Genomic DNA, 23,815 nt, shown 5'->3' on the forward strand with positions numbered 1-23,815 from the left:
AGGAGAACTGCTTGTCTTCAACAACTTCTTTCAGTTCTTAAAGACAAAACTTATTCTGGTATGTCCTTTAGAGCCGTATCTACAATAGAATGGGAAAGGTTCTTATAGGACAACAGTTGTAGTACATCTCTAAGAGCTGGTCAGAAACAAGCCATTTCTCTCATACACTCAGTTTAGGGACAGCTTTGGGTGTTTGGGCTTCATCCTTTCAGGACTGTTAAATTATGTGTCTGTAAGGATGACCAATCTAGATTTGGCAAGATGGTCCATTTGGGAGGAAATGATGGCAAATCCACTAACGACAGTGATACTGAATCTGTCTTTTCTTACCACTGCTGCTGGGGAATGGGAAGGAAAATTCCTACCCTCTGTAAGAGTAGAAACTCCTTTTGTCATCCATTGGACAACAACATGCACAGTCACTTGAGTTTCCTGTGGCAACTATAGCTGATCTTTCATATCCACTGAACTTGCCTCTAGTTTCATGAATATTTTCTATGCTGCAGTTCTCTGTCTGCCTTCCACATCAAGATGTTGTAAGAATAGGTATGTGGTGTTTGTTTTCAGGGTGAACCTTGGTGTATTTTGTGTCTAATTTTGTGTTAATATCTTGCCAATATAGGATTGACTCAATCAGCGATGACATCCTTATCTTCACTTTGGAGTTTACTAATTGGAGGAGGCTTCCTCCAGCTGTTGAAAAGATGCTCTCTGCTCGTGCCTCAAACTCCTCTTGGGCTCTACAGCAACATATTGGTAAGAAAGCACAATTTTCAAATACACTTCACTACCTTTTCTTTTCTTCCTTCCTTAGCTATGTTGTAATTTTAAGTGATAAGAGTCATTGGAGAACTTATATTAAATTGGGCATCATTTACATTTTCTTTCTTTAAAAATTTATTTATTTATTTTTGGCTGCGTTGGGTCTTCTTTGCTACGCACGGGCTTTCTCTAGTTGCGGTGAGCAGGGGCTACTCTTCACTGTAGTGTGTGGGCTTCTCATCGTGGTGGCTTCTCTTGTTGCAGAGCATGGGCTCTAGGCACTCGGGCTTCAGTGGTTGTGGCACACGGGCTCAATAGTTGTGGCACACGGGCTTAGTTGCTCTGCAGCATGTGGGACCTTCCCAGACCAGGGCTCGAACCCATGTCCCCTGCATTGGCAGGCGGATTCTTAACCACTGCGCCACCAGGGAAGTCCCCTGCATTTTCTTTATGTGGGGAAAGGATGGGACTGTGAGGGAGGTCATAGTAATTTCCTTCAACGAAAATCGTATCTGGTTTTATAAGTTTAGCCTAAGGAGCATATAAAGAATAGCAGGTGTTTACTGATATTTTAATGATATCCTTTTATTTTTAGTAAGGGTTACGCAAACAAAATTGAGTCCTAAAAATCTTGTTAGTGAATATTTAATTTGTGGTTAGAAAAATGCTAAATGAATTTTCCTCTTTGGAGTGTGTGTTGATTTGTGTTCTCTATAGTATTTATCATCTCTAAAAGGAAGTATCACTATTCTTTATCATTACCTTTTCTTACTGAATGTATGCCAGTGGGTTGGTAAGATATAACTATGGAGGTGAGCTGGGTGGAAATTCTGTGAATTGATTGATACTTTAAATTACTATTTTAAAACAAATTATCAGCTTACCCACACTTTAAAAAAAAGTTTTTAAGCTAGTTAAAAAAATAAATAAAGAGGGTACAGTAGAAGATTTTACACAAGGAAACCAGATTAAACTAAACTTAATATATGCACATTGTTTCTATTTACTTATTCAGATTTATTTTAATCTATTTTGTTAACCAGATTATGTCTTAAGTTAGGAAAATTATTTCTTCACTGCTATTTTTACATGAGATGTGACTCTTCATAAAACATGTTGAATAGTTTTTTAACAAGTGAACTTACACATATGTAGAAATGTCTTCTAATTTCTTGGAAGATTACATTTAAGTAAATATTCTCCATCAAAAAAAGACATTCAGGAAAATATGCTCTTGAACTGAGGTGTATTCAAACTGTCAGTGAGGTTTCTTGTTGAAGAAGAAGTATAATCTGTTTGGAGTCTCTGAGCCTTCCAGAGCAGAATTTCTTTAATGATAATGTTAGAAAACTCACATGCATGTGAGAATTGCATCTGCTTGTGCTTATTATGTATGTGCAGTGGCAGAGAGGAAGTATCTATTTCTTAATTGATAGAATATGGGACAATGGATTTGGAAACAAAAAGTCAAAAAGAAGGCACATATGCCAAATGGGAAGATTATTGCAACCTATCAATTAGTAAAGGTATGTGAGAGTTTACTTTGAAGACTCTAACATATGGCAAGTTTGTCCAGATGAAGGTAAGAACTGTGCATGAGTGCATTATCCTGCAGTAGACTAAATCCATCAAGGGCTTCTTGTTTAATTAGGCACTAGGTAGAGCTTGTGTAGGGTAATAATCATCATCTCTTAAGAGGATTTTATTTTGGCTGACAAAAGCCTTTTTCAAAGGTATTAATGTAGCTAATGCTTTTCTGGTCTGTTTCTCTTGCCAAGGCCTCTTTTCTTGGTTCCAGTCCCATGTATCCAACTGACTTTTGGACATCTCCACTTGGTGTCCCACATTCTGACATATCCAGAATTTGAATTTATCATTTTTCCTACAAATCCTGATGTTCCTTCTGTTTCCTGGTTCAGAATGTGAGGTGGTTTGGGAGTGCTATTTACCAAGAAAGTGAGTTATCCCTGGCAGCTCTTTGTTACTTGTTTCATCCATAGTGGAGGTTTCGACAGGGGTGATTTTGCCCCCCACAGGGGATATTTTGGTTGTCACAATTGGTAGGGGTGCTATTGCCATCTAGGGGATAGAGGCCAGGGAGGTTCTGCTAAATATGCTACAGTGCACACGACAGCCCCCCACAGCAAAGAATTATCTGGCCCGAATGTCACTAGTGCCCAGGTTGAGAAACCCTGATCCACCTTGACTCTTGCGTTGTCCAGTGTTACAAAGGCTTTTATTCCTATACCAGGAAGACTTTTTAGTCCTGTTCTTATTGCGAACTACTTAGGAAACACTTGTGTTCTTCCTCTCAGAATATTCTTCAGTGGTTCCTCTTCTGCAGGTAATGGGAGCCATTACAATGCTAGATTTTAGTAAGGCTGGAAAGAAAAGATATGCCCATCTACTCAGTTGCCTGAGTTTCAAATGGGATTGTGATTCTCTTCCTTTCTGTAGTTCAAGGCTGTTTTGATGTACCCAGCTCCCCTTTTTTCTTCAATTTTCAGGACATTCAATTTCCGTGTATTAGTCATCTATACTCTCCCCTCCTTTTTTGTATTTTGAGTTGAGGATTTCTAGTAAGCAGAAGCATGGCCAGGGTTTTAATACCAATGGGAGTGAGTGCAGAAAAACAATTCTTTGATTACCTCTCTACATGTATGACAGTCTTGCTTTCACCTCACTTTCTCCAGTAACTTATCATGGTATTAAAAACTGCCTTGTCAATATATTTCTTTAAATTTTTTGGAAAAGATGCTTCTTGTGGCTCTGCCACTATTTGTAAGCCCCTAGGTAATTTCAGCTCCCTAGCTCCTTTAGGTATACCAGTATCTATCCCAAGGGAAAGATTTTCTCCATTCTTTTCCTAAGCCCTTTTCAAGTCTTGGAGATGCCTTATACTCGCTCAAAATTCTCCTTTCCTCTCCCTTTTCCTCCTTAAGGAAATAGCAACTTGCCCTGGTAGCTTATAAATAAAAAAGACAACCAGTCTTGCTGCTTATCTTTTAATCATTAAGTCAGATTTGTCTTCAAAAGTTCTTTTGCGTTAGAAAGGAAATGTATACCAGGTAAAATTGACTGACTGGTTGCAGTTAACAATTTTTTGATCATGTGCCTGTATATACTTCTTAGAAACATCAGTTTAACTGCACATAGCAATATACTTCTTAATCAAAAAATTTGCCAGCCCCTGCCCAACTGACCAAGATCAAGTCTAGGTAATTAATTATGTTCTTATGGATAAAAGCACTTGGCTTTAGTACATCCTGAACCTTTAATGATCAAATATGAACAATTCTATCCAGAGAATTATGTGGATCTGGATTGTACAAAGGATCCTGTAATGGCTCCTTGAAACTCTCTTGATCTATTCATTTCAGTGTTCCTCTGCTTTGTTCTAAACAGGATTTAAAACAGTTTATACATATAGATTATCACAAAACAGTAAAACAGAAGTTAAAAGTGAAAGCAGGGACTTCCCTGGTGGTCCAGTGGTAAAGAATCCTCCTTCCAATGCAGGGGACGTGGGTTCGATCCCTGGTTGGGGAGCTAAGATCCCACATGTCACAGGGCAACTAAGCCCACGTGCCACAACTACTGAGCCCATACGCCTCAACTAGAGAGCCCTCGTGTCACAAACTACAGAGCCCACGTGCTCTGGAGCCCGTGTGCAACAACTAGAGAGAGAAAAAACCTGCATGCCACAACGAAGACCTGGCACAGCCAAAAATAAAAAATAAATAAATAAAATAAATAAACATTTTTTTTGAAAAGTGGAAGCAAAAGAAAAATATGGAGTCGGGGAAAGCTTATCATGGTAATCTGAAACTTGTCAATGGATACTCTGTAAACTTGGCTCTGACTGAGCTCTCTAGTTCTTGACACTAGGTTACAGAGTTCGTAAGATAAAACAAACTCATTGCTCACAAGTACAGATATTCTTGGATGTTGTGATGGACAGTTTCCTAGGCAACATCTTGGTAGCCATGGCTTCTTGGAATTTTATGTTACCAATCTTCAATGTGGACTGTTGCTGTCATACCAAGGTATGATTCAATAAAAGTAGTTCTTAAGTGGGCTCTGGTTCTCAGGTCTGTGTTGCTCTGACTTGACCAGGGCTAGATTTATAATATCTGGAGGGATGGATGACCTGTGTGCACTTTTGACCAGTTCTCTCTAAATATTGTAACACTCCACTCAATTTTTAATAAGTAGTAGTGAGCAGTGAGTTCAAAATTAGACTACCTAAGAAGTATCAGAGTGTAGCTATTTTGTGTTGCAGATTGCGATGAGAACATATTTTTAAGAGACAGTTGATCTGGGGCTTCCCTGGTGGCGCAGTGGTTGAGAATCTGCCTGCCAATGCAGGGGACACAGGTTCGAGCCCTGGTCTGGGAAGATCCCACATGCCGCGGAGCGACTAGGCCCGTGAGCCACAATTGCTGATCCTGTGCGTCTGGAGCCTGTGCTCCACAACAAGAGAGGCGGCGATAGTGAGAGGCCCGCACACCGCGATGAAGAGTGGCCCCCACTTGCCGCAACTAGAGAAAGCCCTCGCACAGAAACTAAGACCCAACACAGCCATAATTAATTAATTAATTAATTAATTAATTAAAAAAAAAAAGAAGAGAGAGAGACAGTTGATCTTAAAAGCAGAGGTAAAGGGCTCCCTGGTGGCACAATGGTTAAGAATCTGCCCGCCAATGCGGGGACATGGGTTCGATCCCTGGTCTGGGAAGATCCCTCATGCCACGGAGCAACTAAGCCTGTGCGCCACAACTACTGAGACTGCGCTCTAGAGCCGGTGAGCCACAACTACTGAGCCCGTGTGCCACAACTACTGAAGCCTGCGTGCCTAGGTCCTGTGCTCTGCAACAAGAGAAGCCACCGCAATGAGAAGCCTGTGCACCGCAACAAAGTAGCCCCCGCTCACCACAACTAGAGAATGCCTGCGTGCAGCAACGAAGACCCAACGCAGCCAAAAAAAAAAAAAAAGAACCCCATTAGTAATTACCTTTCATCTTTAAAAATTGAGCATGTGACCTTCTATTTGTAGAGTAGGAGGAAACTTTGACCTCCCAGATACTAGCCATGTTATGGCTTAAGCGAATCATGCCTTGATTAACATGTCCTGCAGGCTGCCCTTATCACTGGATTTAAGAGCCAAGCTTTTTTTTTTTTTTTAAGAGAAATTTATAGTTAACTTAAAATTTTAGTAAGGTTCCATCTGCCCATTTATAATTTTATAATTTTAGCTTCACACAGCCTCTTATAAATCCAGGTGGTGGATTTTATTTTTTGTTTGTGTCTGTGTGTATGTGGTGGGGAAATCCTTACTAAACTAGGTACCAATGAGTTGTATCCACATTTGCTGGGACATTTTGCTGGTAAAACTGCTTTGATTTTGTCAGCAATCTATTGGTAAGCTAAGAGAGGAGAAAGTATTGCTCTAGAGCAATTAAAACAATTTTTTAAAGTGTCTTAGGTATTGGGTCACCAATATTATTTGAAAGCCCATTTTACTCTTCCCATATATGTACATTAGATATGTGTGCTGGCAGACCCCTGGGACAGCTATATCCTCATTAAAAGAAAATTATTTTCCATATCCCAAGTATTTATTTTAGGGTGGAAAGGCAGTTAGGACAGAAGCTTTAGTTTTTGATAGCTTGTTCATTTGAGAACTTTTAAACAGTCATCTGTAATTTTAGTTAGTTCCAAATGTGGACCATAAGCAGAAGTCTTTAGTGAAGAGAATCTATCATGTAAATATTTCTGTAGGTGGGCATTTACAAATCTAGCTGTTTATATTCATTAATTCCTTAGTAAGTGGGTTCTTTAATTACATGTCAACTATGTATCAGATACTGATTTAGAATCTGTGAGTGAAAAATAAACCTCTAGTGCAATGGCTAAAAAGGAATGATGCAGGGTCATGGCAGAATTTTCTTTTTCTTTTTAAGGTGAGAGAGGCTTGAACATGTTTTATAGATTAAAGGGTCTCAGTTTGTTTAAGGAAAAGATTAAAGATATGGAGATAAAAGCAATAGTTTATATAATAAGATTTCAGATAAGCCAGAGGGAGGATTAGCCTCAAATAGGCCCCTTCCTTTGAGAATAAGAGAGATGAGGGTGGGGTGGATGTAGATAAGTTTATAGTTTGAGTATTAGAAACTCAGAGAAAGAGAGCCTAGAAGATCTCCTATTTTTACTTAGGAGTAGGAGGTAAAATCTTGCTAAAAAGGAAACTGAAGTGAGAGTTTGGTAGCAGAGACTTGATTTAGAATGCTTGTTGTGGCAAACTGGGAACCGGTGAAAGATTTGCTGAGCAACACTGAAGGCCTAAGTGGAGGTTGGAAGTGGTATAGTTCATTCATATGGTTATATGGTAATTTTTTCCCTAGCATTGCTTTACTTTCTCTGTATTGGAAAGAAGGAAAATGGTTAGATTGATCTGGGGGTTGTCAGAGCAGGTACAGAAGAATTGAGGATGATAAAATAAAATAGCATCAGTGATGGGCCCATGAACGGCAAATAAGAAATGAGAAAGGAAAGCGACCTGATAAACTAGACGGCAGGAGGAGTTGGGACCCGACGTCTCAATGATATTAACGATCAGGCGTAGTGGTAGTAAGAGAGAGCACACTCTGGAAGGATAGTAAGTGGTGTATGTTGGAATTTAAAGACAGAAAAACATGGGTCTGAAGGTGGTGCAGAAGAACTATGAGAATGCTGAAATTGCCACTTAGACTTCATGGTATAAGTGTGACAAGGTGTGGAAGAATGAGAAAATTATATCTTAGAAATTGGTCAAGGAAGTAATTTTGGGGGGAGGATCAGGCTTCTGTGAGGACAAGAAGTGAAGAGAGTGTTCTGGACAGTGTTCTAGATGAAGGCAAATTCGTTTATGATAGAATATAGGGGTTCCTGAGAACTTTATGGAGAGGTATTGGAGGGACTTAAAATTTACTTTATAATATTGAACTTAATTTTTTCTTATTGTCTCAGACTGCTGTGTTATAATTCCCTAAACAAGTTAGGGAAATGAAGAATGGATTTTTATTTTCTGAGAGATCCTGAGACCGTGATTCGTTCTTTTATTTGATTACCCCAGGAAAATGCTTAGGCTAGATGATTTTACTTAATTTTCGAGTATTCCAGGCTCCAGAGAGAGGCATCCTAAAGGTGGGAGAGAGGAAGATGAAATTGCTTATCATTGATTGTTCCCTTTCACTTTATCTTTTCTCTAATAGTGAGGTAGTTGTACGAATTGAGCTTTCATCTTTTTTTTCCACTTAGCACACATGGCCGAGTGCCTTGTACCTACACATCTATATGGGTTAGGTTCGCACTTCCCAAAGTGGGTGACCTGGCACCCATACTTGTGGTGTACCTTAGTGAATTGTAGTTCATGTTTGACTGTTCAGTGGACCTGTGATTACATCATCTAGTTTTAACTTAACCAATTCTCAAAAACTGGTCAAGCGGCTTAAAAAGATTCCTGCGAAAATAACGTGTTATGTGGATAATACTAAAGGTACCAATACAAGTGAACCAACAAAATAATCATAGAGCTACACTCCTATTCTTTTTTTTTTTTTAATTTAATTTATTTATTTTTGTCTGCGTTGGGTCTTCATTGCTGCGTGCAGGCTTTCTCTAGTTGTGGTGAGCGGGGGCTACTCTTCGTTGCAGTGCGCTGGCTTCTCATTGCCGTGGCTTCTCTTGTTGCAGAGCATGGGCTGTAGGGTGCACGGGCTTCAGTAGTTGTGGCACGTGGGCTCAGTAGTTGTGTCTCATGTACTCTAGAGCGCAGGCTCAGTAGTTGTGGCGCATGAGCTTAGTTGCTCCACGGCATGTGGGATCTTCCCAGACTAGGGCTCAAACTCGTGTCCCCTGCATTGGCAGGCGGATTCTTAACCACTGCACCACCGGGGAAGCCCTACACTCCTATTCTTATCAGATAGTCATGTCATATGATAAAAAAGCTGACCACCCAATCTGAGCTGATGAGAAGTTCAAAAGTATCAAGAAAAGTATTTAAAATATGGTTCACCTTAAAAAAATAAAATATGGTTCACCTCTACTAATGTTAACAGTGAGCCTTGATGTTAGTATGTAGTGTGCCTTGAGATATTAGGTAATGAAAATATCATAATCAGCAAGACACTCTAAGCATCCAGAACATAAAGACAAACCCTTTGATTTTTTCATCAATATTTAAGTCATATGTTGCTCAGTCCATTATTTTTATAAAGTATACTAAACATAATGACAGATGCTTAGAGCTCCTTTTAAATTTGCTTATTCAATAGTGAAAAGACAAAAAGTTACATATCATTGGGGAAATGCATGTTCCTGCTGCCACAGTAAAACAGACTGAAATAATATGGGGACAAAGTAAAATGCATTTCTTATTAGCAAAGATTGTTGAAAGGAGCATAGAAAACATTGCTAAAGAGTTAAAAGAATAAAAATATAACCTTGCAAGTAGGAAATATGGTATACTAAGTTGGAAGAAGATATATAATATTTATAACATGTCTCAGCTTAGGGTTTTTTTAAGATTCTGTTTCAGTAAGAAAATATAAATAATGTTACTTTTCTGAGAGCCACTAAAGGAAATATGTACCAGAAAGGATATATTTGCAACAGTAATGACTTATTTAATAGAAAAATGTTTTTTTGGAAAAGCTATGTAAGACTGACTGCTAATGGAGTGGCTTACTTTTCTGTAAATGTGAGGAAATGGAGATAACATCACACATGAAAGGAGTTTATTGCATCATTAATAGTCAGGCTAATACAGGAAAGGAGTTGAAACCAGAATTGCATGAAGTAATACTGTTGTGAATAATTTTATAAAAACATGACCTTTAAAATATATAGTCTTTGTAGTACTTTATGATGAGATGGGAGTGACCATGATTATTGTTTATACATCCAGATGTTTGCTCTTTATCTTGTGACAATATAAAAAAGAACCCTTGAACTTAACAATGAATTATGTACTTTTCTTTTGCAAAAATAAAACTGTTCCAATTTTCTTAACCTTTTTTTTTTCTTGGTAATAAATAGCTATGAATAGTATGAAACCTAGTACATATTTCCTAAAATTCTGTTGATTTAAGGTAAAAATGATATTTTAACTGAGTGAGAAAGCAAACTACTTTCTGAAGGAAACTTTGCTACGGGGAGATGATTTCAAAAACAGATGCTGGGAAATATTTCTATTGTTATGTGATTTTCTTGCCAAAAACAATGTGCATCACCTAGAAAAACTCTGGTATTGACACACTTAAAATACTTGGAAACAGTTTCCATAGATTTTGAATGCATTTAATAAAAATGTGAAAAAATGAAACTTTCTAATTAGCTTGTAAACTGATGGATACCAGGAAAAAATAGAAATTTACCAGTTGAATTTTGATAAAAGTTTTGCATAATTGCTAGATGGGATAAGTTAGTATCCTGATTAGTTCAGCTAAGCCACAATGTACTCCTCCCGTCTGAATCTACATGGGTTTTGTAAGATATTTTTTTAACTACATGAGTAGATTGGACCTAGAACCAAATCTTGGACTTGCCATGTCACTACAAATTAAATTAATGTGAAGCTTAGTCAGTCACCTTGCTTTTGTTAAAATATTATTGTTAACATATTTAGCAAAAGTAAAAAGGGTTTTATACCGTTAATAGATAAATGAAATTATTTTAAATATGTACCTTATTTCATTTTAACTTATTCTTTTAATTTTATGTATTTTATTTGTACTTAGTGTAGATAATGTTAATTTAATAGTATACATATATAATTTATATGTACGTAAATATCCATACATTGGGGTTATGTACTCAAGACTTTTCACTAATTGGGCATGCAGTCAAAAAAAATTTGGAGATCACTAGATTAGATGGTGCCTAGGATTTGTATGGTATTTTACAGTTTATAAAATGCTTTTGCAAGTGTGTTCTAACTTGAACCTTATCAACAACCTTTTGATGCAGAGGGGTGTCAGTTATGTTCATTTTATAGATGAGGTATTATTCCCATTTCATAGAAAAGGAACTGAAAATCAGAGCATTTAAATGACTTGCTGCAGGTCACACAACTAGTTAATAATGGCTCATCAACTCCAACTCCAGGCTTATTACTGGGTGGTGCTCTTTCCATTCATTCCATTCATTGCTGTTCTACTGGTCATTCTTTAAGTTTTGATTTCCTGCCCTAATCTGTCTCTTATTTGTTCTTCAGAGTCCTCAGGTTGTTGCTTTTTTAATTTTGTCCAAGTTTTTAGTTGTAGTCAGTGGGAAAGAGAGAGACTGTACAAGTAAATTAAGAAGGACTGGGAACAAAAGGATGGAACCATAAAGACATTATATTAATGATGATAATACACATGGTAGTAGATGGCCCAAAAGTCAGATAAATACATTTGATGTAGAAAACCATGCAGAGGAACCATAGAAATAAAGTCTAGGCAGATACATCATTTGAATATTGGCATGAGGGCAGGCTAGAGATGAATGGTTGTAGGAAATATAGATAATGGGTGTGTATGATGTACATGTAGTTCTGTGCTATAGTAAACTTGGCATTAACAAGAATAATGAATTAAGAATTGTGGAGTTTAGTCTGATCATTGTTTTGATTTTAGTACAATTCCATAGAACATGTGGGCTTCTATTTTGATTGTTCTGTGTATGTACAACAAAATTAACAAAATTAAAGACTTTATATATATAGAAATGAATAGTTAAAAGTTGCTTATCTAACAGATCTAGAGATAACTGGGTTTAACATTACTAATTTGAAACTAATTGGGTCAGAAAAGTGACTTAAAAGTATAGTATGGTTTCAGACATCATTTTCTAGACTATGATCAGTGCCATAATGTAGGAAAAGAGAGATTTATTTAAGAAATTAAAATCTGATATTAACAAGTTTTCATGAAAGTTATGTTTTACATACAGCTTCTGGGCTATTCCATATTTTGTACATATATATATTAAATGTATGATTCTTTAAATCTATTTTTTTAATTTATTTTATTTATTTATTTTTGGCTGTATTGGGTCTTCGTTGCCACGTGCGGGCTTTCTCTAGCTGTGGCGAGCGGGGGTTACTCTTTTGCAGTGCGTGAGCTTCTCATTGCGGTGGCTTCTCTTGTTGCAGAGCCCAGGCTCTAGGCGCGCGGGCTCAATAGTTGTGGCACATGGGCTTAGTTGCTCCACGACATGTGGGATCTTCCTGGACTAGGCTCGAACCTGTGTCCCCTGCATTGGCAGGCGTATTCTTAACCACTGCACCACCAGGGAAGTCCCCTGGACTTTTCCATATTATAAATTCAAGGCATGACTTGATCTTCTCTCAGCCTGGTGGCAACACATCTGGAAATACTATGCATCACTAAAACTTTCATAGGAATTTTGCGTGCTTTGAAATATTGCATATATGATTATACAGTTCCCGTAGTATTCACTGGCATATTAAACTAAGATGGCACTGACGGGTATATTATTGTCTGTGTTAATAGTCCATAGGTGAAAGACTCCCTCAAGTTCAAATGAATACAGTTCTTACCTCTAATTGTTCATCAGGCCAGCGATTTATTTTGCTCACAGGAGAAAAACCAAAATGGTGCAGTTGAAATTGGAACCAGTAACTGAAGTAGCTATACCCTTTCCTTTTTTATTATTAAATGGAAAGATCTCCCAAAACTTAACGATAGTTTCAGTGGTTTAGAAGTTGTCAGAGAATTATTTTGGGCTTATCACAGTTTAGAGAACCCTAGACTTGGGGTCAAATCATTTGGATCTAGTATCAGCTCTGTTGCTGTATGATGTCAACACAGGCAAGTCACTTAAGCTTTCCATAACAAATGTGTTTTGGTCCAGTTTGGCTTGATCACAGATGATTAAGCTTCCACACACATGTCAGCATAAACAAACAAATGGTTTATTTAGCTGTAAAAGATAGGGCTGCAGTGATGTAGTCAGATGGCCTTTTGGAAAGGCCTGTCTGCACTGCAGGAGGCTGTGGGACAGCCAGAGGAACACTCCCCAGTCAGCCTGAGGAGTTGTAAGTCAGTGTAGTCTGTCAAGCTGGTGAAGCTGGAGAAGTGTTAAGGATTCCTTAGCTCCAAGTGAGCAGCTCTCCTCCAGGTTACACAGCCATCCTTTGTCTTCCTTCTGGGTGTGTGGTGAGTATCTACATTAACAAGAATGTGCAGAATGAAGAGATTTCAATTTAACAGGATGCATATTAAACTCTAACCGAACAGGAGTAACAATTCTCTTAACCAGTCTCACTGTGATCCACACAATCTAGTCTTGTCATTTTCTCTGTCAGTCCCATTTGACTATACCTATGGCATGCTCAGGGTTTGCAGCTGATAGGCCACTTTCCAGTATGCCAACATACTTTTGTCCCTACCAGCTGAGTTTTGTGCTTACCAAGAATCAGTTATGCTCATTTCTAAAACTTTTATTACATTTGTGCATACCCATTGACATTAGGACCAATTATTGTTCCTGATCTCAGTGGGTGAGAGGGCTTCCTTATGTGTAGTAGTTGAACATGGGCAACCTACTTGTTGAAATTGAACCTGCTTACTACTCCTTTGGAAAACTGTGGAGGTTTGCAGTTTGAGCATGCTTTCCATGTGGTTTCCTGCTAATCTCTCTAGTGCTCCCTTTATCTGTGTTTTCTCATCTTAGAAGGGAGAATGATGATTCTTCCTTTAAGTTTACAGAAAAGGTTAAAATTTAAACAATATATAAATATGGAAACAATGAAAGTAAATGTGCTATATATTGTAGATGCTGTAGTCTTATTGTTTATAATGGGAAGTCTATGTGACTCATGGTTTAAGGAAATACTCTTCTTCGACTCAGGTTTTATGTACAAAATCAGATAACTCTGTTGCTTTTCTTATTTGGCATTTTGAAACACTGTGGATTGAGGAGTTTCCCAAACCCTGAATGAACTAAACTAAACTTAAACCAATAAGCTGAAACTAAAATGTAAGATGATGGACTAACTTCAGTGGTTTGGAAGATGTTGAAGATGTTAGAGAATTAGCATGTCTCAGGCCCTGTGGGTTATTACAGTTTAAAGAACCCTAGACTTGGAGTCAGACCAGCTGGTCTTATATCAGCTGGGCTCTTGATAGTGCTTGTCTCTGCTGCTCTGATCCTGGCCTGTTAATCATTGGTACATTTCACAGGGATTTACAAAAGATTTCTTGGACTAATAAAAGGCATTAGATTTGATTCACATAAAACCACTAGCTGTTTTTAGTGCCCTTAGTTTTCATGGACATTAACTTCTTTAGTTAACACTTTTCGTCTTGGAAAGCAAAACCAGTATCTTACGATTCTTAATCAAGTGTATGTGGGTTATCCTTTAATTGGTTATTAGCTTTTGGCAGCAGTGGTTTTAGCATGTGTACGTACACATGCACATTTTGGGGTCATATGCACTTGAGTTTGAATCCTGGTCTACCATGTACTAGATGTATGACCTTTGGAAAGTTACTTTAAACCTCTTTTTAAACCTCTGTTTTCTTATCTCTGTGAGAGCATGATAATATCTACCTCACAGGGTTAATGAAGATAAAAAGAGGATGTGTATCGGCATACAGCATAGTAGGCACTTGATAGATGGTCCTTTTCTCTTTTTGTCAGTTTTAAAATTTCATTCTGTATCATGGATAAAAAGAGCAAAACTTATGTAAGCTACATTTTTATTCACTTGAATGTGGTAGGTCTGGAGACTATTTGCAGTGAGAGTAAGAGGGAAGTAACGTTTGCTACTGTGTGCTTCTATCATTTCTAAAGTTAGATCACCCATTTCTTAAGTCTGAACTGGTATTGGCAGAAATTTAGAATTTGAACATTTAGTTTTATATGGCCCTGGGTACTGACTTTGGAATGTGTGGTCAGAAATCGGAGGAAGAAGAACCCGGTGAAGGCTGTAAAAAAGAATAAATAAATAAAGTTTATTTTGGTCATCCTGGCCCAAGTAATCTTTTTTCAAAAGTAAGTCTAAGTAACATATCACTTCTCTTCTACTACGCAGACGTGGGGAAAAAAAGGGCATTTACCTTAATGTACTGTTATATCTTTCTGGTTCAAACATTTTTATCTTCCTTTTTTTGTTTGTTTCTCCAGCCTCTGTTCCATCCCTGACCCACCTTTGTCGTTTGGAAATTCGGTCCAGTCTAAAACCAGAGCACCTACGATCTAACAGTTTTATCTGTCAGTTGCCACTTCCCAGAAGCCTACATGATTATTTGCTTTATGCAGAGGTTTTGAGGATGAATGAAGTTCCAGAACTGGCAGTTATTCAAGATGGAGAAATCAGTGAAGCTACTTAACACAGGTCATGTCTTACTCTGAAAACCACCAAGATAAGGAGCCATGGAGTACAAATTCTTCACGATTTTATCGTCACAGAAGATGATTTTTGTTTGTGTGGTTAGTTAGATTTTAGAGGGCAGTAGTTTAATGCAAATGTTTACAACTAAGCTTCCTGGTAAAAAAGTATAAACCTCACTAATGTTACTTTATTGTAGTTTTATCATCAGTACACTTTATGTTGTAAATTACCTAACCATTTTCTGCTTTATTCTGTTAATGAACTGTGGCTAAACATGGCCTATGTCCACCTATGATTCTGTGTTTACCTAGGGCTAGCATTTAGAAGAGAATGCATAAAACTTCACTGGAAGTGTACACACAGTGGAGTGGAATCTCTCTTATGTTTATAAAAGAACTATCTTATATTCTATTCTCATCTCTTAATTCAGTTGAAATTCATTGGCTTTTCACAGGTAAACTCAGGGGAGAATTCTTTCCTTAAAGACTATAGAAAATGAATCATTTTGCTGTTGTTTTTTTTTCCAGTTCCTTGATACTCTCTTTGGCTAAAAAAGATTCCTGTTTCTGCAAAGGCAAGAACAGACCTAAACTCAAAGATATGCTCAGTTGAAAAAAAAAATTAGGTTGGTATTGAGATAAATGTGCATTTTACCACATTTACACAGTATTAATTAGGAGACTGGGAGAGACATTTCTGTGGTACCATCTTTAAAGAAAGGTATGTATTCCTGAGTTACTCAATATCAAATAAAACTGAAGCTCCATTCAGCCTCCAAATCAGAGGGCAGCTTTGATCCTATGAAGCAATGATTGCTAGTTCTATTAATGTTATAGTGTGTTTCCTTTTTGCTATCTGGATGCATTATCAAATAGTCCATGAAATTTAAACCTTAACATCCTAGGTTAATGAGACACTGCCTCATTGGTTTTGCAATTGCTCGATATGAATCTAGAGTCAGAGAGGACTGAACACCATATCAGGTGAGCTATGGTAAGAGGCTGTGGGCAATAGTCTTGAGAGAAAGGTTATAAATGCGTTAATGTTGTGATAGACAACTAGAGATGGGGTCCAAAGGAGGGCAAGTATTCTGTCCTATTGGGATCCTGTGACTTAAAATAGATGGGAGTAGGTTAGCCAGATTCATCTCTGATAGGCTTTTGCTATTTGGTAAAAGCAGTGATGATGGCTTACCAAATGATGGAGACATTAAGGTCCAGGGGGATGACTAAATTCAGCACAGATTAGAGCTGTAGTTGCTGCCTGTGGGGTGGGGATAGAGTTTGACTGTAGTTATACAGGCAGAGATAAGGGTGGATATGGAAAAACAGGTGGAAATTCTGATAGTTACTAAATTCTAAAAAAGTATGTACTATGTAATATTTTTAAAATGTCTGTATTTTTCCAAACCCTAAGTCTCTGATTTTAACAAAACCAGTTTTTTGTTAGGGTCCAATGTACATAGAATGTTTACATTTGAGGGTGAATCTTTTCATGTGTTTTTGTTCATGTTCAAATATGTAATAAATTCAACTACTCATAACTTAGTGAGCTTTTATTCTTAAAAATCTCAAAATATTTCAGATATATTAAAAACCCTTAGTATTTAAAACATAAATGATTTTACATACTGTATAAATGCATCTTTCTTTTAGACTATTTTATAATACAACATTTATGATTTTTATGACTAATAACAAGGACTCAGTGAGAAGTCTAATCTAAAAGTACCTAAAGGTAGGTGAATTATAGTCACAGCTTCTGATCAAAATGATACATCCAGTTAGTGTGAACTTTAAGCTCTGACCTACATGCACCATGGTGCTTTAATACTCTTAAGGTCACAGTGAACCTGAGGAAGAACTCCATACAGTAGTTTTCTAATTGTGGTACATATCCAGAGCAGGACGCAAATTGGTTTTAATAACAGTTGTCAGGAGTTTACCCTTCCTTGATCTGATGTTGTCCTTTAAGTATATTTCCTGCTGATCCTTCCTGTCATAGGACATCTTTCTGTGATCATTTGATGTAATAATGGTAATCTGGACATCATTTCTTTTTTTTTTTAAAGTAACCTTTTTATTGACATTTAACACACATATATAAAAAAGGACACAAATCATAAGTATACAGATTACAGTTGACCCTTGAACAACATGGGAGTTACAGGCGCCTACCCTCCGCGCAGCTGAAAATCTCCATATGACTTATAGTCAACTGTCTGTATCCATGGATTCATCCAACCATGGAGCCAATCAACTGCAGATTGTGTAGTATTGTAGTATTACTGTTGAAAAAAATCTGTGTATAAGTAAACCTGCACCAGTTCAAACATGTTGAAGGGTCAACTGTATTTTTACAAAGTGAAAACATTGCATAATCAGCATGCAGTTCAAGAAACAGAATTATTAGCATCCCAGAAGTTCCCTTTGTGGCCCTTCTAGTCACTGTGCTCTTGCCAGAAGGGTAACTACTCTTCTGGGTTCTAGCACCAAAAATCAGTTTTTCCTGGAATCATCCACTATGCTGTCTTTTGTTCCTGTTAATTTTGTGCACATTTTCAGATTCATTTGTGTTACTGTATATAGTTATAGTCATTGAACTTCATTTGTTCGTTTCCCTCTCCCTTCTGCCCAAGTAGCAAGTGTCTTGATATGCAGCTTTCTGGTGGCCCTACTTCCCAGATCAGGTATACACTTCTGTTGTCCCATGACCACCTGTGACATTCATAATCTTTGACAGGCAGCCTAAGTGTCATATTTATGTCACGTGATAAGTTGATATCTCTAACTTTAGATCTGTTCTTCCCATCTAAGTCTATCTGTAAACCTGTATGAAGATCATGTTTTATAGATCTTCAAGTATCATGTCAGGTACAGTTTCAAGACCGCTGAGTATTTTTGATTGGTTACTCTCTAAAATTCTACTGTATTTTGTTGGTCCTCAAAAACTTATCATAAAAACTGTGATAAGAATGTAAATAACTATGTATCTTCTCTGGAACAGTGGACTTGGTTCCATCAGCATGGGGTATAGAAAGAAGTTGAGAAAATCCTTCTAAAAGTTTGCCCTTCATTTTTATACTCCTCTATATTTTTGGAGGTATATTCCCCTAATTATATTTCTTGTTTGGTCATAGAAATATTTGTTTGAAGAAGCACTCTCAGTATGATTATTGCTAGCAGGTCCCTAGTACTACTGCGGAAAGGTTTTAAATAGTGGGAATGGTTGGTTGAAGGGCTAGTGAAGTTGCTAGTAATGTAGCCATTTCCAGTTTTATGATCAAGTGTTGTAGATCTAACAATTTGTGAGAATAACCAGTAAAACTACACACTGCCTTCCAGTTTCATGGGTCCATCCTCTATATAAAGTAAATGGAAGCTCAGCCTGCTAGCCTATCCAAATACTCAATTTAAAGAGAATCTGTAAGCCAAAGGGATCTCTAAAACTTTACCTTTGAGCTGGGGATGTAATAATAGAGACACCTTTGGTACTGTTAATTCCCCTGAATTTCCTGTGCTAGAGCACTTGCCTCCTCCCTTCTCTCTTATCCCAAGCAGCTAGTCACACATAACTGAGGTGTCAAGACTATGTGTAGGTAAGAGCCCAAACCAAGAGATTCCATTACTCGTGACTCTATATGACCTGGGTAGTTTACCTGAAAGATGGGTGTCCCCTCATCAGGAAAGGAGTGCTATATTCTATCAATATTTAGAGCTAATGCTGGATCTCTGAGTTTATACCTACACAGTCTCTCTAGGAGAAGGTGATGTTTATGACTTCAGGTAAAATAAATATGGCCCATGTTTGAAGGCTTAGAGACTATCATAGTAGTTTTATAAACACACTTGGTGTTTTTTATCCTTTTTCATTTTTTAACAAAACATTTAAGGAAAATTTATTCCTGTGTGCAACTGTTGAGATTTTTTGTTTTGCTTTCTCTTCCGTTGTTTGTTTTTCTCTTTGAGGCTAAATTAGTCAGTTTATATTCATCTGTATTTATTATTATTGTTGTTGTTGTTATTGTTATTATTATTAAATGACAAGTGGTCATTGAAACATAATACCTGGCAGTAAGTAAACTTGTTTTCTTTTTTTGTTAGAGTTAATAGAAACCTGTGGTTTTCCTGAGACAGGGAACTGATTATGCTTAGTATTTTTGTGACATATTGGTAGAAAAATGTATAGTCTTATTTGTAATAACATGTCAGTAGTTTACACTGAGAGGAGGCCAGTCTGAATTATATTTTTTATGGAAACATATACTTTAGGCACAGATTTTAAGTACATATTTTCTGCAGTTGATTTAATGAATAAAACATTTTAAGTAAGGGGCATCTGTTAACCTGTCCCTTTGCTAATATGTGTCTTTTAAAAATTTTTTAAATTCTTTTTAAAAATCTTAAAACTCAGCAAGAAAAGGGAGGAAGAGAGACAGAGCCATAGTCCTATCATCCAGACCCAGTATTTCTGTTATATGTTGGAATATTTTCTTTCTCTTAAGGTTTTTAAAAATCTGTATACAGCTTTGAGGAGTGTTTTTGTTTTTTCATAGCTAAAATCAAACCCACCTTTACAATTCTGTACCTGATCAAGCCTTTTCTTTATCATGTTAATGATACCTCCAGCCAGGCTCAAGCCATGAGTTATGACAAATTTTGAGTTGGTAAGAATGAAAAATAATGAGGCATTTCTGGATTGATTCTTTTCCTAAGACATCTGCATAAAGCAAACAACCCCTTCCTCCTCTTTGTACAGGAAAAAAGAGAATGGAGGTGAGACCTTTGCGAACTGTGCTAGTCATCTGGTCTCAGCCCAGGATAGTTATGTAGTTACCCTGTTATAACTATGTATTGTGTATGTTTTTAATGAAAGAATTTAAAATACCATTGTTGCAGTAAAAAATTAGTGTCTGCATGATTTTTCTGTCTCTTGGCTTCTTTTTCATGCATAGCACTAATAGATGAAGCAGAACAGGTGGTAAGTGCCATTGGCACACTGAGACTTGTGAATAGCATCTGTTTATGTCTCTTTTACCATCAAATGGTTAGCATAACCTTCTCTTCACTGCTTTTCTATGTGGATGACAAAAGTCTATCATGAGTCATTATAAGGTGCTGATTTACACTCTTTTTCTAACATGATGGAATAGGTGGAGAAGAAAGTCCATCTGGTGTTTAAATATGACTATGATTTGAATCAAACAATTAAAAAGAAGGCCTAATACTTTTGAGGTTATTTTGGAATATTGGATCAAGTAATATGTGCCAAAGATATCAATTGCAAGCCAGAGTAGTTCCATAAATAGATGCATTAGTTAGTAATGTGTAGTCTGGATTTTAGTTTTGACACGTAAAAATTATTTACTTTATTTTAGACAATAAAACATTCAAATCCTTATGGTCTTCATCTTGCTTGTAATTATTTGGTTTTATTAAGCCCACTCTTAAATGTCATAGTGTGGTATTTGTTTATGCGTGTTGATGCAAGTGCATACTTTTTTATCTCTTTATTATGGAAAATTTGAAGCATATAAAGAATAGAGAATTTTATAATGAACTTCCATGTTCCCATCACCCAGCTTTGATAATTATCAACTCATGGCCACTCTTATTGCCTTTTCCCCACCAGTTGACTTTCTTCCATAGCATTTTGAAGTGAATTCCAGACATAACATTGGTAAATATTTTAGTATATATCTTTAGAAGTCACAGATTCCCTTTTAAAAAACATAATGATAATACCATCATTATACCACCTTAAAAATGAATAATTTCTTAATATCAAATATCCAGTCAGTATTTACATATTTTAATTGTTCTGTAGCTTTTTAAATGGTTTGCTTAAATCCGGATCCAAAAATATCACTGTGACGATTTTTTTTTTTTTCTTTAAAATTTTTTGGTTGAAGGTATTAGGTTATTTTCTTATAGAGTTTCCCACAGTTGAAATGTTGCTGATTGCATACCCATGCTGTCATTTAACATATCCTCTGGTTTTTCTTGTCTTAGTTACATATTCCTGTGTAATAAGTTGCCTCAAATTTAGCAGCTTAAAATAATAATTAACTTTACCTCACACAGTTTCTGTGGGTAATGAATTCAAGAGTGGCTTGTTGAGTGGTTATGGCTAGGGGTCTGTCATGAGATTGGATTCAAACTGTAAGCTGGGACTGCAGTGGAGGAATTAGTCTCCACCTGTTGAAGGGAGGAGTATCAGAGAATTTGTAGACATATTTTTTTTTAATAGTTAAACTTTTAATTAATTAATTATTTTATTGAAGTAAAGTTATTTATAATATTATATTCACTTAAGGTGTACTACATAGTGTTTTTATAGCTTATACAACATTTAAAGTTAATATAAAATATTGGCTATATTCCCTGTGCTGTGCAACATATCCTTGTAACTTATTTATTTTATACATAGTAGTTTGTACCTCTTTATCCCCTTACCCGTATTGTGCCCTCCCCTGCTTCCCTCTTCCCACTGGTAACCACTAGTTTGTTCTCTATATCTGTAAGTTTGTTTCTGTTATATTCATTCATTTATTTTATTTTTTAGATTCCACATATAAGTGATAGCATGTAGTATTTGTCTGACTTATTTCACTAGGCATAATACCCTCCAGGTCCATCAGTGTTGTTGCAAATGGCAAAATTTCATTCTTTTTTATGGCTGAGTAGTATTCCTTTGTGTGTGTGTGTGTGTGTGTGTGTGTGTGTGTGTGTGTGTGTGTGATCTTTATCCATTCATCTGTTGATGGACACCTAGGCTGCTTCCATATCTTGGCTACTGTAAATAATGCTGAGCAGAACATTAGGGTGCATGTATCTTTTCGAATTAGTGTTTTCATTTTCTTTGGATATGTACCCAGGAGTGGAATTGCTTGATCATATGGTAGTTCTGTTTTTGTTTTTTTGAGCAATTTCCATGCCATTTTCCATCCTGGCTGAACCAGTTTACATTCCCTCCAGCAGGGTACTAGGGTTCCCCTTTCTCCACATCCTCTCGAGCATTTGTTATTTGTGGTCTTTTTGATGATAACCATTCTGACAGGTGTGAGGTGATATCTTATTGTAGTTTTGATTTACATTTCTCTCATGATTAGTGATGTTGAGTATCTTTTCATGTGCCTGTTGGTCATCTGTATGTCTTCTTTGGGAAAAGGTCTGTTCAGGTCTTCTGCCCATTTTTTGTTCAAGTTGTTTGTTTTTTTGATATTGAGTTGTATGAGCTGTTTTATATTTTGGATTCTCACGTCTTATCAGTCATATCATTTGCAAATAATTTCTCTCATTCAGTAGGTTGTCTTTTTGTTTTGTCAGTGGTTTCCTTTAATTAGGTCCCAATTGTTTATTTTTTGCTTTTGTTTCCTATGCCTTAGGAGACAGATCCCCAAAAATATTGCTACGATGTATGCCAAAGAGTGTTCTGCCGACTTTTTCTTCTAGGAGTTTTATGGTTTTTGGTCTTACATTTGGTGTAGCCATGTTTTTATTCACTACACTTATTTCCTATAAATTGGTAGTCAAATGTAGACAAGGATTGGCTACATGGTTTGCAGAACGCAGTGCAAAATGAGAATATGGGGCCGTTGTTCAAATTTCAAGATGGGGACAGCAGAACATTAAACCAAACATGGGGTGTTTCTGAGTACAGAGCCCTGGGTGATTGCACAGATGATGAAATCAACCCTGGATGTAGAGGCTTGATTAGATTCACATTTGATTCTCATACACTTTTTTTTCTCCTTACAGTACTACTTGATAGATGTTGAGTACTTTCTCTCTCCTGGTGATGTTGGCAGCCAATGGTGATCATTAGCTAGATCTATTAATTAATTATAGATTTATTTATCTATTAGCCATAATACTTTCAAAAAGAGAACTTCCCTTAAGTATTTGGTTACCCTGATGTCTAATACATACAGGAAAAACAGTAAAATGCTTGGTTCATTTGGATAATGAATTGATTCTCTAATGTCTTTTATTTATTTATTATTATTTTAAAGATTGATTTATTATTATTTATTTATTTGTGGCTCTGTCGGGTCTTAGTTGCGGCATGCAGGATCTTTTGTTGTGGCTCGTGGGCTCTTTGCTGGGGTGCGCAGACTTCTCTCTAGTTGTGGTGTGCAGGTTTTCTCTCTCTAGTTGTGGTGCACAGGATTCAGGGCGCGTGGGCTCTATGTATTTTGCGGCATGAAGGCTCTCTAGTTGAGGCGAGTGAGCTCCGTAGTTGTGGAGCACGGGCTTAGTTGCCCCATGGCATGTGGGATCTTAGTTCCCTGACCAGGGATCGAACCCGTGTCCCCTGCATTGGAAGGCGGATTCTTTACCATTTGACCACCAGGGAAGTCCCTCTAATGTCTTTTAAAGATGATCGATAAGTTTTTTTTTTAATATTAACATAAACATGGATTTTTTTCTGTATCGTAATCCGTTGTAGTTATTACCCTTATTGATACTTATTGTCTCATTTTAAACTAGCTTTTAAGTAGTCTTTGGTAACTTTGTTTTCTGATGGTAAGATATTCCAGGTTTATTTTGTAAGTTTCCTTCCTCAGACCCGGAATTAGCCGTTTTTCTAAAGAGCTTTGTTTGCTTTTTCAGAAATGGTATTATATAGACTATAATACACATAGAGAGTAATCTTGGCATTAACGGT

At 36.8% G+C, this 23,815-nt stretch overlaps 1 protein-coding gene across 3 annotated transcripts in view; it reads left to right on the top strand.

The window, feature by feature from the left end:
- ASB3 (ankyrin repeat and SOCS box containing 3) overlaps positions 1 to 16,688 on the top strand; it is a 93,193-nt gene extending 76,505 nt beyond the window's left edge. For all 3 annotated transcript variants that reach the window (XM_059943353.1, XM_059943354.1, XM_059943352.1), the window contains 2 exons: positions 623 to 756; positions 14,938 to 16,688. In XM_059943353.1, the coding sequence (XP_059799336.1) occupies positions 623 to 756; positions 14,938 to 15,143 (340 nt within the window). In that variant the 3' untranslated portion in view covers positions 15,144 to 16,688. The remainder of the gene's footprint in view (positions 1 to 622; positions 757 to 14,937) is intronic.
- The last annotated feature ends 7,127 nt before the right edge of the window (positions 16,689 to 23,815 follow it).

Source organism: Balaenoptera ricei, chromosome 13, assembly GCF_028023285.1.
Source record: "Balaenoptera ricei isolate mBalRic1 chromosome 13, mBalRic1.hap2, whole genome shotgun sequence".
Classification (NCBI taxonomy): domain Eukaryota; kingdom Metazoa; phylum Chordata; class Mammalia; order Artiodactyla; family Balaenopteridae; genus Balaenoptera; species Balaenoptera ricei.